At 44.3% G+C, this 14,342-nt stretch overlaps 1 protein-coding gene across 3 annotated transcripts in view; it reads left to right on the top strand.

Annotated features, from left to right (window-relative positions):
* Nucleotides 1-14,342, top strand: part of DSCAM (DS cell adhesion molecule) — an 827,811-nt gene that overhangs the window by 749,340 nt on the left and 64,129 nt on the right. For all 3 annotated transcript variants that reach the window (XM_034948080.3, XM_063601284.1, XM_063601283.1), the window contains exons 22-26: nucleotides 3,674-3,791; nucleotides 5,197-5,360; nucleotides 6,947-7,045; nucleotides 10,601-10,789; nucleotides 11,964-12,254. In XM_034948080.3, the coding sequence (XP_034803971.3) occupies nucleotides 3,674-3,791; nucleotides 5,197-5,360; nucleotides 6,947-7,045; nucleotides 10,601-10,789; nucleotides 11,964-12,254 (861 nt within the window). The remainder of the gene's footprint in view (nucleotides 1-3,673; nucleotides 3,792-5,196; nucleotides 5,361-6,946; nucleotides 7,046-10,600; nucleotides 10,790-11,963; nucleotides 12,255-14,342) is intronic.

Raw genomic sequence — 14,342 nt, 5'->3', positions numbered from 1 at the left:
TCACATGAGTTAGCATAAGTGGAGGCACGATTTCTTGATGAAGAAGACCATGGTAGAAGTGGATTTTGAAGCCAGTGAGAGGAGGTACAGACATTTGGAGGGGTTCAATCCAAGGTGACAAAGAGCCATTCACTCAGAGGCATCTGTGCACTGAGGCATGTCCTGGCTCTCAAGAGACATCTGGCAGGAGGCAGAAATTCAGGGGGGTCAGCGTCTGGGTATCGCTTACACCTGGAATGGGAATGAGATTGGCTGAGAGATGGAGGAGAGATGAAGGTGCAGGATGGACTCTCAAAGGGAGTGGGAGCAGGCAAATGAAAAGGGGAAAAGCCAGAGAGGCAGCAGAGCCAGGAGGGTGTTAGGCTGTGGATTCAAAACAGATGCTTGCAAAAGGAGGGAGTGGTCAGGCGAGGCTGCTGCTGCTGGAAAGTCAGGCGAAACCAGGCGAAAATGCCCCTCAGTGGCCACACGGAAGATCGTGGTGACCTTTCTGTGAGCAGCATCAGTGGGTGTGGACGGGCATGGAGAAATAAGCCTGAGTCAGGTGAGAAAGTGGGTAGGAGGTGAGGGGCAGGCTGACTGGGCAGAACATTCCTTCAACACACATCACCTGGAAGAAGTGACAACCAAGAGAAGAAGGTGGGAGGGGGAGGGAGGCTCTCATCCGAGGAAAGGCTCTGGGTTCATTATTTTTCATGAGGCCTGCCATCAGAGCATGTTTGTGTGATAACGGGAAGATCCCAGTAGAGAGGGAGAAAGGAGAAATCAACAATACATAAGAAAGAGCCCACGACCACAGCACTGAGGTTTAGAGGAGGAAATGCCAGTAGGTTCACAGATTTGGTGGCTGGAAATGCAGGGTTCCTGGATGGTGTCTCTGAAGCATTAGGCAATTTGGGGATAGTGGAGGGAAGCCCAGAAGTGTGAGAAGAAGAGGGACAGTAGGAAGCCATTGTTGCAGGGAATGGGGAGGACATTTACTAAAGAAACAGTAAGACCAGCAGGGAGTGCTGACGGTTCAATTGAGGTTGATGATCCTAAATGGTGGTCAATCTCCAAATGCTCTATTGCATGGATTTTTTTTTCCAGAAATGTTCAACTTTTCATGCTTAAGGGAAGTTGACTCAGGGTTAGGGTTGCTGTAGGTAGGTTTTCTGGAAAGGGGATAAGCTAGGGAGTGCCTCAGGATGGAGCAGACAGTCAATTGGGCAGCCCCCACCCAGAAGCCCAGACACTGGCAAACCATTAAGGCTGAAAGGCCCATCCTAGAGGGATGGGGATGTCCACAGCAGAGGAGATTGAGACAGGTTATTCTGTAGTTGTTGGGAAGTCAAGGCAGACCAGCAGCAGTCTAGCGACAGGTAGCAGGGTCCAAAATTCAGATACAGATTGAAGAAGAGGAGGACCACTGCCTTTATGGAGGGAGTGGCAGAATGGGGCCATGGCACTGGTCCTGGGGGAAGCCCCTCCTAAGAAGGGGTCCAGGACAGGAAGGCACAGAGAGCCTGGCCCCATGGCTGAGAACAAACAGGACCCGAATCAGAGGGGACACCAGGTTGCAGAGGGGTTCAGTTTCTCATCAGAATCACCTGGGATGCTTGTCAAAAGGCAGATGCCCCAAGTACACGAAAGAGCTGCTGAATCCACAAGGCTGTGGTGGGAACCTGCATTTTAAACAAAGATTCTAGGGGATTCTCTTGGCTGCCCCAGGTCTGGTGTGTTGAGTTGCCCAATCATACATTTCTGGCTAGAGACCCTTTAAATTTCAGCCGTCTAAAATGGGCAAAATGGGCATTGAGCGATAGCATGGGGGTTGTTGGGCTTGAAGATGAAGTAGCTCTAGCTTGTATTTTTTAAATTGCTAACGGAAAAGCATTCATAAGTCCTGGAGTTAATTTGAGGGGTTATGCCCAGAATGTTAAAGAACAACAATGGAATAGAGTGGAACAGAGTCAAATCAACTAGACTAGACTAAACTAGGGTTTAAAAAAGACAGAAAACATCAGAATGCATCACATACAGTGCAGTCTTTATTCATGCAACTTTGTTTGCACATACACAACATCCCAATGCATGTGTAGCTTCTGGAGTTTGATGTAAGACATATTTCTTAAAGTGGGTGACTGTTATAAAGCTGGAAAGCCCCTAACTCTAGCTGAATTTCTCTAGCCACCTGCCTTACACTGCTGAGGACATTCTCCACTCTCTAAAGAACTGTCTGAAGCGTGTGAAAAAGAAAATGCCAAAAGCTACCAATGCAGGAAATCTGATGCTGCCTAATCAGGACCTTTTTGTTATCACAATGCAAAATCAGAAATGTCAATGACGGATGAAATGGGCCCTGCCTTAGAATACTTCATCTCAGTCCAGGGAAATTGCTTGAAACATGGGTTTTGCTGCAACAAAAAACAAGGTCCAGCTTCTAAGCCCTCTGGCATTTTCTTTTTCTCTCTACTCTTGCCCACAGTGTCCAGAAGCAAAAATGTATGATTTGGTCTGGTAGATCCTAGTGACTAATGTGGGTATTCTATACTAGGATGGCTGCATAATGACTTGGCTCTGGGTACTCTGCCCTTCCAGGGATTCTAGAGCTTCCCTGGGGGAGCCTTCTCCTCATCTTCCTTTGCCAATGCAAACCCTCAACCCAGAAATGGTGCAGGGGTCTCACATTTGTCCCATTTTTATGGGCTGTGAATCAGATCAAGGCTGCCTTCCACCTATGGTTTCCGGTCTGTGCATCCATCGAGGGTGAGCTCCTGTAGGGGCACCTGTTTCCTCTATGTCCCCAGCTCCACGACAGTGTCTGAAGCATACTGGCTAAAACAAAGGACAGGAGAAGCCCCGGGCTCCTGTTTACACCCCGGAAAGTAATGTCCCAATGTATGGCAAAGACTGAGCAGATTGTTTTCCTCTGGAAGACTTGTGTGTGGTGTCCCTGTCAGCTTTTGTGACTCACTGATGGAGGTAGCCCTAGAACCTCTCATTGCTGGCCACACTGGACTTCAAGGCAAGTTCACCCTGGGCTTTTTCTGACTGTCTTCTGGGACTTCTGCTACCTTGGGGCTGCACCAGTACCAGATGCCCCTGGCAGATGCTCCTGTTTGGGCATCTGAATCACTGTTCCAAGCAAATGGTTGTTCTTCGAGAGAGGCCACTCTGAAAATGTTCATTCTCCTTAATATGTGTCCTAAAGATCAAGTTGCTATAATACAGTCGGGAAATTGTTAAGTAGAACTTGTTCCAGTTTTACTCCTTCCCGTCTTTGGGGCCTTTGTGTTTTGTATTGTCTACTTTCTCTGATATTAAAGTATATTTTAATGAGCAGTTTTTGTGTTGAGGTAAATTGCTTCCTAAAGTGCTTTGAGAAATAATTGGGCTCATAGAAAACACAGCTTGGAGCTGCTTGGCTTATGAAGCCCCAGATATTTAATTTGGACTCCTCATGTTTAGTCAATAGAAGAAAAGAATGCTACAATGGGAATTTTCTGCTAGTTATGTGTTCTTACAATGACAATTCCTCATAACCCGGGCACCAGAGAGTAGTGTTGACAGTTGTAATGTGAATTGGCTTCACATCCATTTTTAGGTATTGCCCTTATTGAGTAGGTCATGTTGGCCTCTGTGTAGACATGTCTGTGGAGTAATCAGGCTTCCACTTTGTTTGGTTCCTCAGCCCCTGCACGAATCCTGACCTTCAGTGGGACAGTGACTACTCCATGGATGAAAGACATTGTCTTGCCTTGTAAGGCTGTTGGGGACCCTTCTCCTGCAGTCAAATGGATGAAAGACAGGTAACCAGTAACCCAATGTATGCCTTCAGTGAGACTCTAAGAGATTACATCTGACATACTCAGGTTGTGTCTAGTGGTCTCCTAATTTTGTGTTTATTTATATTAGTGAAAACTCAAGGAAACCTACCAATTCTTCTGAGATGAGGGCAGAGAAGGAATCTCAGCTTTAGCACTGAAAGGGTCTGATTTATTGTATCAACCCTCTGTTAATTCAGAGCCTTCTAGTTCATGAGAGAATGCTTGCAAGGAAAGTAGTTGAACCAACTCAATTATTGTGGAAGTTTCCTGCACCCTCTCAGGTAAATTGTCCATGTAACTGAGATGAATGTAGCCAAGGTTATTGTGAGATTTAACACCTATCTCTTCTTCTTTGAAGATAGTGAACTAACCATAACTCAAATACCCTGAGAAAGAACTTTAAGAAATGGAGTACATTAGGACTTTGCTAATTTAAAATATGGTTCTCCATACTCAATAGTAATTATTAAAATAATAGGAGCCAAGATAGAGGGAGAGAGTGAGTGAGATATGGTCTGTCCATATAACTTTTTAAAGTGCTGTATCTCTATTCAGGAGAAGAAATTAGGATATAAGTTAAGGGTTGAAAATTCATTTATGAGCATAGAAATATGATCTAATGGATTCAGAAGAATGCCTATTTTCAAGCAAAAGCACTTAGAAGGCATAAACTATAGAAATAATGGCTTGGTGTAGTGACCAAACTGTAGAAATAATGGCTTGGTTTAGTGACCACTTTTCTCATGCATTTAAAGTTGGTTCATCCAAATGAAATATGTAGCTCCCAAGGTCAAGTTGGCATTCTGCCTGTTGTGGGAATGACCCCAAAGGACTGGACAATCTGCCACCGGAGCAGTGGTTATGATGGCCACGCAGTTCTTTTTATACTAGGGTAAACTCATCACCCTCTTGAGATATCACATGTCATTTTTCATGTCAAAATCATGAATAATTGTGACTTTAAGTGAATCTAAAAATGATCCCAAGGTTTAGTTTCCCCTGTATGATTTGTTCAAACTGGCACTTCTGCCTACAGAAGAAATTCCCAGAATTGCCAAAATGAGGATATCTCCAGTGCCCACAGAGTGGAGTAAAGAGGGACCCATCAGTCTCTGGCACGGATGAGGAGTCCACTGACTTGAGCCAGAATCTGGGCCCTTGACACAGATCTCATCTTCAATGTAACGTTTTTTACAAAGGAAAACTTCAGCTTCACAGCTATTGATTGTTTTCATTATGTAATCATATTTAGTTCTTTCATAATGCAAGAAATATGAAGCTTCCAAATGTGTGGTTTGCTTCACAGAGTCTTTCTGTTTTTCCCCCAACCTCAGCTAATTTGGATTGTAATTTCTTTAATCTGTGCATTTTTCTTCCTGTGAGGCAGTAACGGGACACCCAGTCTAGTAACGATTGATGGGCGGAGGAGCATCTTTAGCAACGGAAGCTTCATTATTCGCACGGTGAAAGCAGAAGACTCCGGCTATTACAGCTGCATTGCCAATAACAACTGGGGATCTGATGAAATTATTTTAAACTTACAAGTACAAGGTGCAACATTTGAGGACTCTTTTTAATGATATCTTTTACATGTACGCTTTCTATGCAAAAAGTAGCACTGAACAAATTTTAAAATCAGCCCTTATAAAGAGCTAACTTCTGTTTTCATACTACAGAAAAAGAAAACACATGTTCATTTTGCAAAATATAATTAAACAAATCAAAGAAAATACAAAGCATTCACAACCTCAGAAATACTGAGATACAAAACATCTTTGCATACAGAATGCCTAGTCTCTTTTTTCTTTATGTGTGCATGTCTAAAAAAGTCCTTCTTAATAATTTCCATTAATTGCACTGTTTACTCTACATATGTGTAAGTGTATCCCAGAAAACACAAACAAAAAACAAGTCTGAATTATGGTCTTTTTTGTATGCTAATTAACTCAATTTTTATATGCAATGTATTTAAAAAAATGACAGTAACTGGAGCTCTAAGTAGATTGCTGTAGTATTTAGCTATGTATTTAATACTAAGTATTTTTCTTGATATCATACACAAAATGTGCACAATCTCAAAAGATTGTCATGTTAAAATTTTGTGTAAATCCCAATCAATAAGTGATTGAGTTCAGATTTGTATGCACAGCAATATTTTATTAGTAGAAAAATCAAAGTGTGTGCTTCTTTGGATTTAGGTGTTGTCACATTAATAGATTACAGCAAGTAAAAATAAAATCAATACTGTTCTCGGTGGGATGGAAGGAAAGGAAAAGAACTATATTTCTAAAAATGCTGCAAAATTGATCTTGAATTTCAAATTAATTGAAGTCAGGAGAATTCCAGGGAATTTTGGAAGACAGGCACTATATTATGACTCTGAAGAGATAGGTCAATATATTAGGCTTCTCTCAGAGGAAAAGAGAAGGGAATTTTATATGAAGCTTTCTATATGATTTGGATAACCTGATTCTGAATTTCTTTAGTGTTTCTGTCCTCAGAACCCATCCAGACTTACTTACCAGTATGTATTCTACAAGCCTTGTAAGAGAGACCAGTTCATATTCTGCAGTTCAAAGGCCTGCTTTTGATTTTCTGTGTGTGTGTGTGTGTGTGTGTGTGTGTGTGTGTGTGTGTGTGTGTTGCATCTTGGAGGAATAGCTTAGAAAGTGAAGATTTTTGCAATTCTTTTTCCCACTAGCTATTTTTCCTCCTTCCCCTTTTCCATCCTGAGAAGAACGGAACTGCTAAGTGGATGCCATTTATCTTTTTCACTTAAATTTCATGGCTGAAATTCATAGTAAAATGAGGCATGTATCCTTAGTAAGTTTAAAGAAGATTTCAATTAGTGATAAATAACTCAGACAGTCAAGGAACTGGTGAGGAAATGAGTTAGATATGAATCCAAGTAGAAATGTGGCTGAATTTTTTTTAAATAATAGATTCACTCCGTTCTATCTCTTTAGCCCAGGATATCAACTAAATAGACATTTTGACAGAAGTGAATTGTATATTTTGGCAAACTGAAACACTTATTTAATAAATGGCTGTTAAAAATGAGTTGGTAAATGACTGTTCAGGAAAGTTAAAGATGTGAAAAACTAATTCTTGTTTTCTAAAAACTGTTTCCTCTCCAGTTCCACCAGATCAGCCTCGGCTTACAGTCTCCAAGACCACGTCTTCCTCCATCACCCTTTCTTGGCTCCCTGGAGACAACGGGGGCAGCTCTATCAGAGGTAATAAGATATAGATTGTCCACAATAGTTGATTAGTTGTGTGATCCACATGCCAATAAGTGACACATCTTCAGCAAATGACTGGTATGTGTTAGTTTATTCTCCCCCAAAAATACATCATATAAACAATCCCTCCATTACCTAAGAAAGAAACCATACATTTATTTTTAGGATATTTGTTGAAATTCAAATCATTCATCCAAGGATGCTCATTTAAGAGTGAAATATCAACAGTTGCAAGAAAGAAAGAAAAAAGAAACTTGGATATCTCTTTTTTGAGATTCTAAACACTGTTTCTTTTTTATTTTGTCAACACAAAGTCATTCATTTATGTAACCATGGGTACTGTCCTGACTTAGAAAGTAATAAAAGACAGAGGACCTAAAGTGCAGATGTAAAACAATCTATTTGCACAAAACCTTTGCAATTAGTTCATAGTTGAGGTGTATAAACAAGGTTTTGTTTTGTTTTGTTTTTTTGAGATGGAGTCTCACTCTGTCACCCAGGCTGGAGTGCAATGGCACTATCTCAGCTCACTGCAACCTCCGCCTGTCGAGTTGAAGTGATTCTTCTGCCTCAACCTCCCAAGTAGCTGGGATTAGAGACACACACCACTGCGCCCAGTTAGTTTTTGTATTTTTACTAGAGACGGGGTTTTGCCATATTGGCCGGGCTGGTCTCGAACTTCTGACCTCAGGTGATCCGCTCACCTCGGCCTCTCAAAGTACTGGGATTACAGGCGTGAGCCACCACGCCCGGCCTAAATGAGGTTTATATGGAAGGAGTGAGCCTGGTCGTTCCAGTGTGGGTGGAGTTAAGCTAGAGACAGAAGATACACAGGAAAGAGGGCCTGCGCCATAAAGGAGGTCCCAGGGCCGGGGAGAGAGAATAGGGGCTTAGACTTCCTAAGGCAGAGAACATCCTTTCTTCTGAGAAAGAAGGAAGGCTGGGAAGTAAACCGGAAGTCAGGAGCATTTCAGAGTGACATCAGTAGTGTGCTGGAGCAGCTCCTTCCAGCTCCAAGAGTGAGGTGCCACATCCCTTCCCAGCTTCACGCTCAGTGGCCACAGCCACCCTAAGAACATTCCCTCACCATGGAAATCAGAAATGCTACAAATCAGAGCCTTTTTTCTCCTCTCCAAGAACCAGTTGTTAAACATTTATCAGCACTCCAATGGGTGAAGGGAAGATCTTTTTTTTTTTTCTTTTAGGAAAGAAAAAGTGAGGTGATTTTTTTAAAATCGTGGTGAGGATGTGTCTGTGGATTTGAGGAGCATGGGATAGGTTTGTAATAGCTGCCTTGTGGAATGCACAGAGAGTCATTAATAGATGAACTGAGTCATTGCCAAGAAGCTGCAAGGACCCAGCTGCAGATGCACAGCACAAATTGTACAAGTCACAATTATCACAGTCTAATGACTTTCTTTTTTGTTTTGTTTTGTTGAGACGGAGTCTCACTCTGTCGCCCAGGCCGGAGTGCAGTGGCACGATCTCGGCTCACTGCAACCTCTGCCTCCCGGGTTCAAGTGATTCTCCTGCCTCAGCCTCCCACGTAGCTGGGACTACAGGCACGTGTCACCACGTCCAACTGATTTTTTGTACTTTTAGTAGAGATGGGGTTTCACCATGTTAGCCAGGATGGTCTCAATCTCCTGACTTAGTGATCTACCCGCCTTGGCTTCCCAACGTGCTGGGATTACAGTCCTGAGCCACCACACCTGGCCTAATGACTTTTCTAAATGATTCTGGACAGCTGGGAAGAAAAGTGGATCACAGATTACCAGTAACATATGCATTGCCAGAAGTCTGAAGAGTGGGAGAAACTAGGCTCCTTGTTGAAATGGCCTACCAAAGGTTCCAGGCTGACTAGAGAACCTTCTTATAGGAAAAAAGGGGGGGCACCTAGGGATGGGCTCGAGGGACCCTAGGCTTTAGGCTCAAATGAAATGAGGCTTGGATTCTACAAGTGTGAGAGCATGGGAGAGGTAGAACAAGAAGGGTGTGTCAGAGCACAAGGTCTTCCAGATGAAGCCAGTTTTAGTGAGGGAGAGTTTCCAAGACAAAGATAACCCAGCATTCCTGAAACACAGTAGTGGCCAAAGCCATAGCCATCATCAGGAGGTGTCGTAAGTTGTGTGCCCACACTGATGGACACTGATGGCACTGAGGATGATAGCAGGGGACAGGGAACTATACAGGCCTATCACCAAGGATTAGAGGAGTTTTTTGAGGTGGCTTCGAGGGTGGAAAGTGGGAGGAAAGCAGAGTCCCTACAATGTGTAGGGCAGCTGGAGTACAGGCTGGGATATGGCTGGGAGCAGGTGCACAGGTATCACCTGTCAGGTACTGAAGGAGCTTTATGGAGGTCAGATGAGGAACACAAAGGCTCAGGAAGGAGGAGGGACCCTATGGCCACAGAAGGCCAGTGGTGAGGGAAGGCTGAAAGGAGTAGGGGAGATACTGACAATGACCTCAGAAGGAGGCATCAGAGATGAGTGATCGCCATGTAAGGGGTGTGGAAATCAGCAAACCTGCCCATTTGGGTTTAGGAGACACTGTAGTGTGCAGGGAAAAAATGCTTTATTTTTATTAAAATGGAGCTCCACAGGACAGGAATAGAAGGTACCAACCCGTTGTTGCAAACACACCATGTTCCAGGCCAGCTAGCCAGGGTGGAGAAGGAACATGGCTGCAGATAACAGGGCTGAAGGAGTTAACAGGAAGAATATTTCAGCATTCACAGGGGTGAAGAACATGGGCTTCAGGCTGACTGCAGGATCTGCATCCTCCTTTCAGCACTTGGGACTCACCGCTTAACTGCTCTGGACTTCAGTGTCCCATGTGTTCTGTGGGAGAGTCATCACTGTTCCATAGGGTTGCAGAAATACTGTAAGCAAAGGGCTTAGGACAGGGCTTGGCATGGGGTGAGTGCTCTAGAGTGGACAGTCATCCTTACTAGTTGTAAAAGTAGAGGTAGTGCTCCTGTGGGGGAATGAATTGTTGGAGGAATTTTTCAAACCAAAGAGAAGCCAGGTTACTGTCAGAATATTGGGATGGCTGCAAGACTTGGAGCTGTTTCTCCTAGTGTCTGTGGACTGTGAGACCAGGAGTACGTGAGGAGTGAGGCAGTTGAAGAAATCTCTACTCCCATTGATAATGTATCCCTTTCCCAGAGATTCGAGTCTTGCAAAAATAACAGCTTCAGCCTATGTCTTCACTCAAGGATTCAGGCATGTATGATCTGAGGGACAGATATTTGGCAACTTAAGTATTCCCTGCTGCTCAATATGGCTTTTAGAAGAGAATGAGCAGAAAACAGCAATACTTCACAGTGATAATGTCTGGTGTAGCCCAAATGACTCACTAATCAATACATCATGGTGCTTCTCCCAGGCTGGGTTAAATTTCCTGGAATCAGAAAGAGCGAAAATGTTCCTTCTGAAGTTTCTTCAGTTCTGAGAATGCTCGTTCTATTACCCACACAAAATGCAAGCATCAGTCCACTTCCCATAGAAAGCAAACAGTGCTCATGTGAATCTTTCTCATTCTCTGCAGGATACATACTGCAGTACTCCGAGGACAATAGTGAGCAGTGGGGGAGTTTTCCAATCAGCCCCAGTGAACGTTCCTATCGCTTGGAAAATCTCAAATGTGGGACTTGGTATAAGTTCACACTGACAGCCCAAAATGGAGTGGGCCCAGGGCGCATAAGTGAAATCATAGAAGCAAAGACCTTAGGAAAAGGTAGGTATGCCTTCTCATCGCTTCTTAATATCCTTTCTTTTCCCAGCCAGAAGAGGAGATTGGAATCATAAAAGATCCATCATGTTTTATGTTTATGTGTTTGAACTTTGTCATTCCTCACATGGCTTCAGCAGTGCCACAGAATAATGAGAGGGACAGCTGGACCTTCCAGAATGTTCTGGTCCTCTCTTTTATTGTTTCATTTGCAGTTAAAAAGAAGAATGTCAATTTGAAAATCAAGGGCGTTGGTGTGAATGTGAGGTGTCAAGGCTGGGCAGCCATGAAGCATGACACTTGCCCTCTCAGCCGTTTTGAGGCACCCTTCTCCCTTAGCCAGCCCTTGCCCCCAGCTTCCTATCATTTCCACATTGCCACATAGCCACCGCTTTTCAGAGGGAAAATGATGGGGTAAATTGCGTTTTTTTTTTTTTAATCTAAAATGTGGACTTTCAAGGAGATGAATCCCAAAGAAATGATATTCAGAGAAAGAGGTTTTGTCCCAGGAACTCCAGAAGGAAGGAGGGATGATGCAGCTCTATGTGGGCATAGGAAGAACGTGAGGAGATGTCTTTGCAGGCTTCCCTCCCATAGGAGTCCTACCAGGTGGGGTGGGGTCAGATGGCAGGAGAGCGAGTAATGAGATAGCAAGGGTATTATCTGTGCCCGGTGCCACAGTTTTGGGTAACAAGTGGTAAGAGGTCAAATGATCTGGGATTGATTTATGCAGAAATATATCCTTTAGGTCCCTGGGCACCAAGACCAAGTGTTTAGTTGTGGAGGAAAATCTGTTGGTGCTTCCCAAATCCAACTCTGTCTTCTCTTGAATCAGGTTCATCACATGAGGATGGAAAAAGTGCCCAGCACACTGCCCCACAAACCACAGAAGGAAACCCATATGTGAACATCCTATTGTTCTTTAGGGAACTCTAAGATACCCCAAAATAACCTCCACCCATGCAATTTTCTGTCACACACCCAGGTCATTACAGTTGGAGAAAGCCTGTTGGTCCATAAAGTCTCTATTAACAGGGGACAAGTTGCCAGTGGCCTGTGAGCCAGACTTGGACTGAGCTCCTGGCCTCGCTGGAGGAAGCAGTCCAAGGGAAATGCGTGAAGATGCTGATGGCCTCCCCATGTGTCCTGTGAGCTGACCTCCATGTGCCTTCTCCCCCAGAGCCCCAGTTCTCAAAGGAGCAGGAGCTGTTTGCCAGCATCAACACCACACGCGTGAGGCTGAACCTCATTGGCTGGAATGATGGCGGCTGCCCCATCACCTCCTTCACACTAGAGTACAGGCCCTTTGGGACCACGGTTTGGACCACAGCTCAGAGGACCTCTCTCTCCAAGTCCTACATCCTGTATGACCTGCAGGAAGCCACCTGGTATGAGCTGCAGATGCGGGTGTGCAACAGCGCGGGCTGCGCGGAGAAGCAGGCCAACTTCGCTACGCTGAACTACGATGGCAGTAAGCTGGCTGGCTTCGTGGCTCTCCTGCTTGTGTCTTGGGGGATGTGCACGTGGGCCCTGCCCCTTTCCCATCGAACATCATCTTTGCCATAGTTTGACCAGTGCCCACGGAGCCCATTAGGCTTTCGGGATTCAATGGACTCTGTCTGGGGCTCCCTAGTTCATTATATCCAGATGACCCTCACTGTGTGTCCAGAAATAAGAGACTCAGGGCCATAGGGAGTCTCACTGGGGAGTCATGGGGCAGGAGTGATTTCTCTTAGGGCTGAAGGACTCTTGACCCTGTGGTTCTGTGCTTGTGTTGATGTCTATGAGCTAACATTGCTTTTGTTGTCTCCCACCCCTTTCCCCACCTCATCCCAATCCACATAACAACTTTCTTTTTTGCACTCATTACACCCTAAACTGCATGTGCAAAAACAATTTTCCATGGTAAAGGAGCTTATGTTAGTCTCTGGGCAGGAGCAGGGCCACTGATGGAAATAGGATAATAATAGGAATCCATGAACACGTGCACACACACAAACTCACACACACTTGCCACTTGCATTTACTTTCCAAAAACTAGGTGCGGTGTCTCTTGACATTAGTTAACCAAAAATAAATGGTTTAAAATCTCACTCATTTTTTCTGGTATCAAGGGCCATTTATTGCTAACTGAACAAATGCTAAGCCCAATGAAGCTGAAAGGAGCGAGTCCTCAACTGAAACTTAGTAGGGGAACTTTAGAAAGTCCCAGTAGCAGCGGGTTGATGCTGATTTCTCACTAGGGGAACAGCAAGGATTGAGTTAGGTGCTCTAATTGCAAGGTAAAAACGCCAGCAATGCATCAGGATGAATTGGAACTCCAGTGCAACTCTCCTCAGAGCCTTCTATTCACTGCCTGTTGGTCAGGCTAGACCACAGTGTTGAATGAGTTAACCAAGAAACACCCAAACCCTTTATTGACAGCCAAGCCAAGACCACGTTGGAAGTGCTCCTCTACCTGTGGGTGATGCTTTGTGAGGGGATGCCTTTCAATGAAGTCACTCATAACTGAGGGCTGTAAAATTAGACAGAGGCAGCCCATGAAAAGCATCAGCATTGCTCTCTGGGAGAGTGATTCTTCCTCTACTTTGTGCATTTGGGAGGCCGCTTTATTATAGCTCCAGCAGGTAGCTCCTTGGAGCACAGTTTATGCCATCCTAAGAAGAGTGGCTGTGAACCTAAGGACCCACAGAAGTGACCACAAGGAGCTAATGAGGTGACATTGCCTGGGATTTTCATCTGACCAATTTATCCTATAATGTCCGGATGGCCCAGAGCTGGCTCTTCTTGCTTTGGCACACAGAGCAGACCTACCCCAAATCTCCTGTCCAAGGTCATTTTTCCACAACATCCTTCTCTGCCAGAGTCCAGGGTCTTCCTGGCACTTCTGGCCTGGGTCTCAGGGCTGTAGGAAGACCTTGAGCTTGTAGAAAGCTCTTCTAGTGTTGGTTACGCTAGCCGGGGTCCCTGGCCTCTGCACGGGCTCTGTCCTATGGCCCCAGAATAGCCTATGCCCTCCCAGACAACAACTTTTCTCTTCAAGGGCTGATGCTTTTCATGGGCTGCCTCTTTCTAATTTTATAGCCCTCACTCTTCAGTGACTTCATTCAAAGGTGTCCCCATCACAAAGCATCACCCAGAGGCAGAGGAGCACTTCCAAGCTGGCCTCTCCCCGTAATATGGTTGAATTATTTGATCTTACAAAGTAAAGAACTTTGACACTTACCAGACACTTTACTTAGCATTTAAGGGTGCACCAAAATCCTCTGTTAACCAGCACACATTTGAGTAGTAAGTATCTTTTTTACTTTAGATCATTATCTTGCAATATTCACACTCTGGTTCCCAGCTTCTCTATAATATGTGCAGATGCCTGGGCACCCAGCTTAAATGTGCACACTGATGATATGCTCACAGCTAATGATTTAATTAGAAACTACTCATGTGTAGAATGTGAAACTGTGATTCTAATTCACAAAGTGTTCTGCGGATTTTAAATGTTTGTCTTCTAAGAAAAGATATAATTTTCTCACTTTATCCAAGATCCCAAATTTTGAAA

Source organism: Pan paniscus, chromosome 22, assembly GCF_029289425.2.
Source record: "Pan paniscus chromosome 22, NHGRI_mPanPan1-v2.0_pri, whole genome shotgun sequence".
In the NCBI taxonomy this organism is placed as follows: Eukaryota; Metazoa; Chordata; class Mammalia; order Primates; family Hominidae; genus Pan; species Pan paniscus.
Note: the sequence above shows the minus strand (reverse complement) of the source record. Positions and strands in the feature narration are given on the sequence as shown.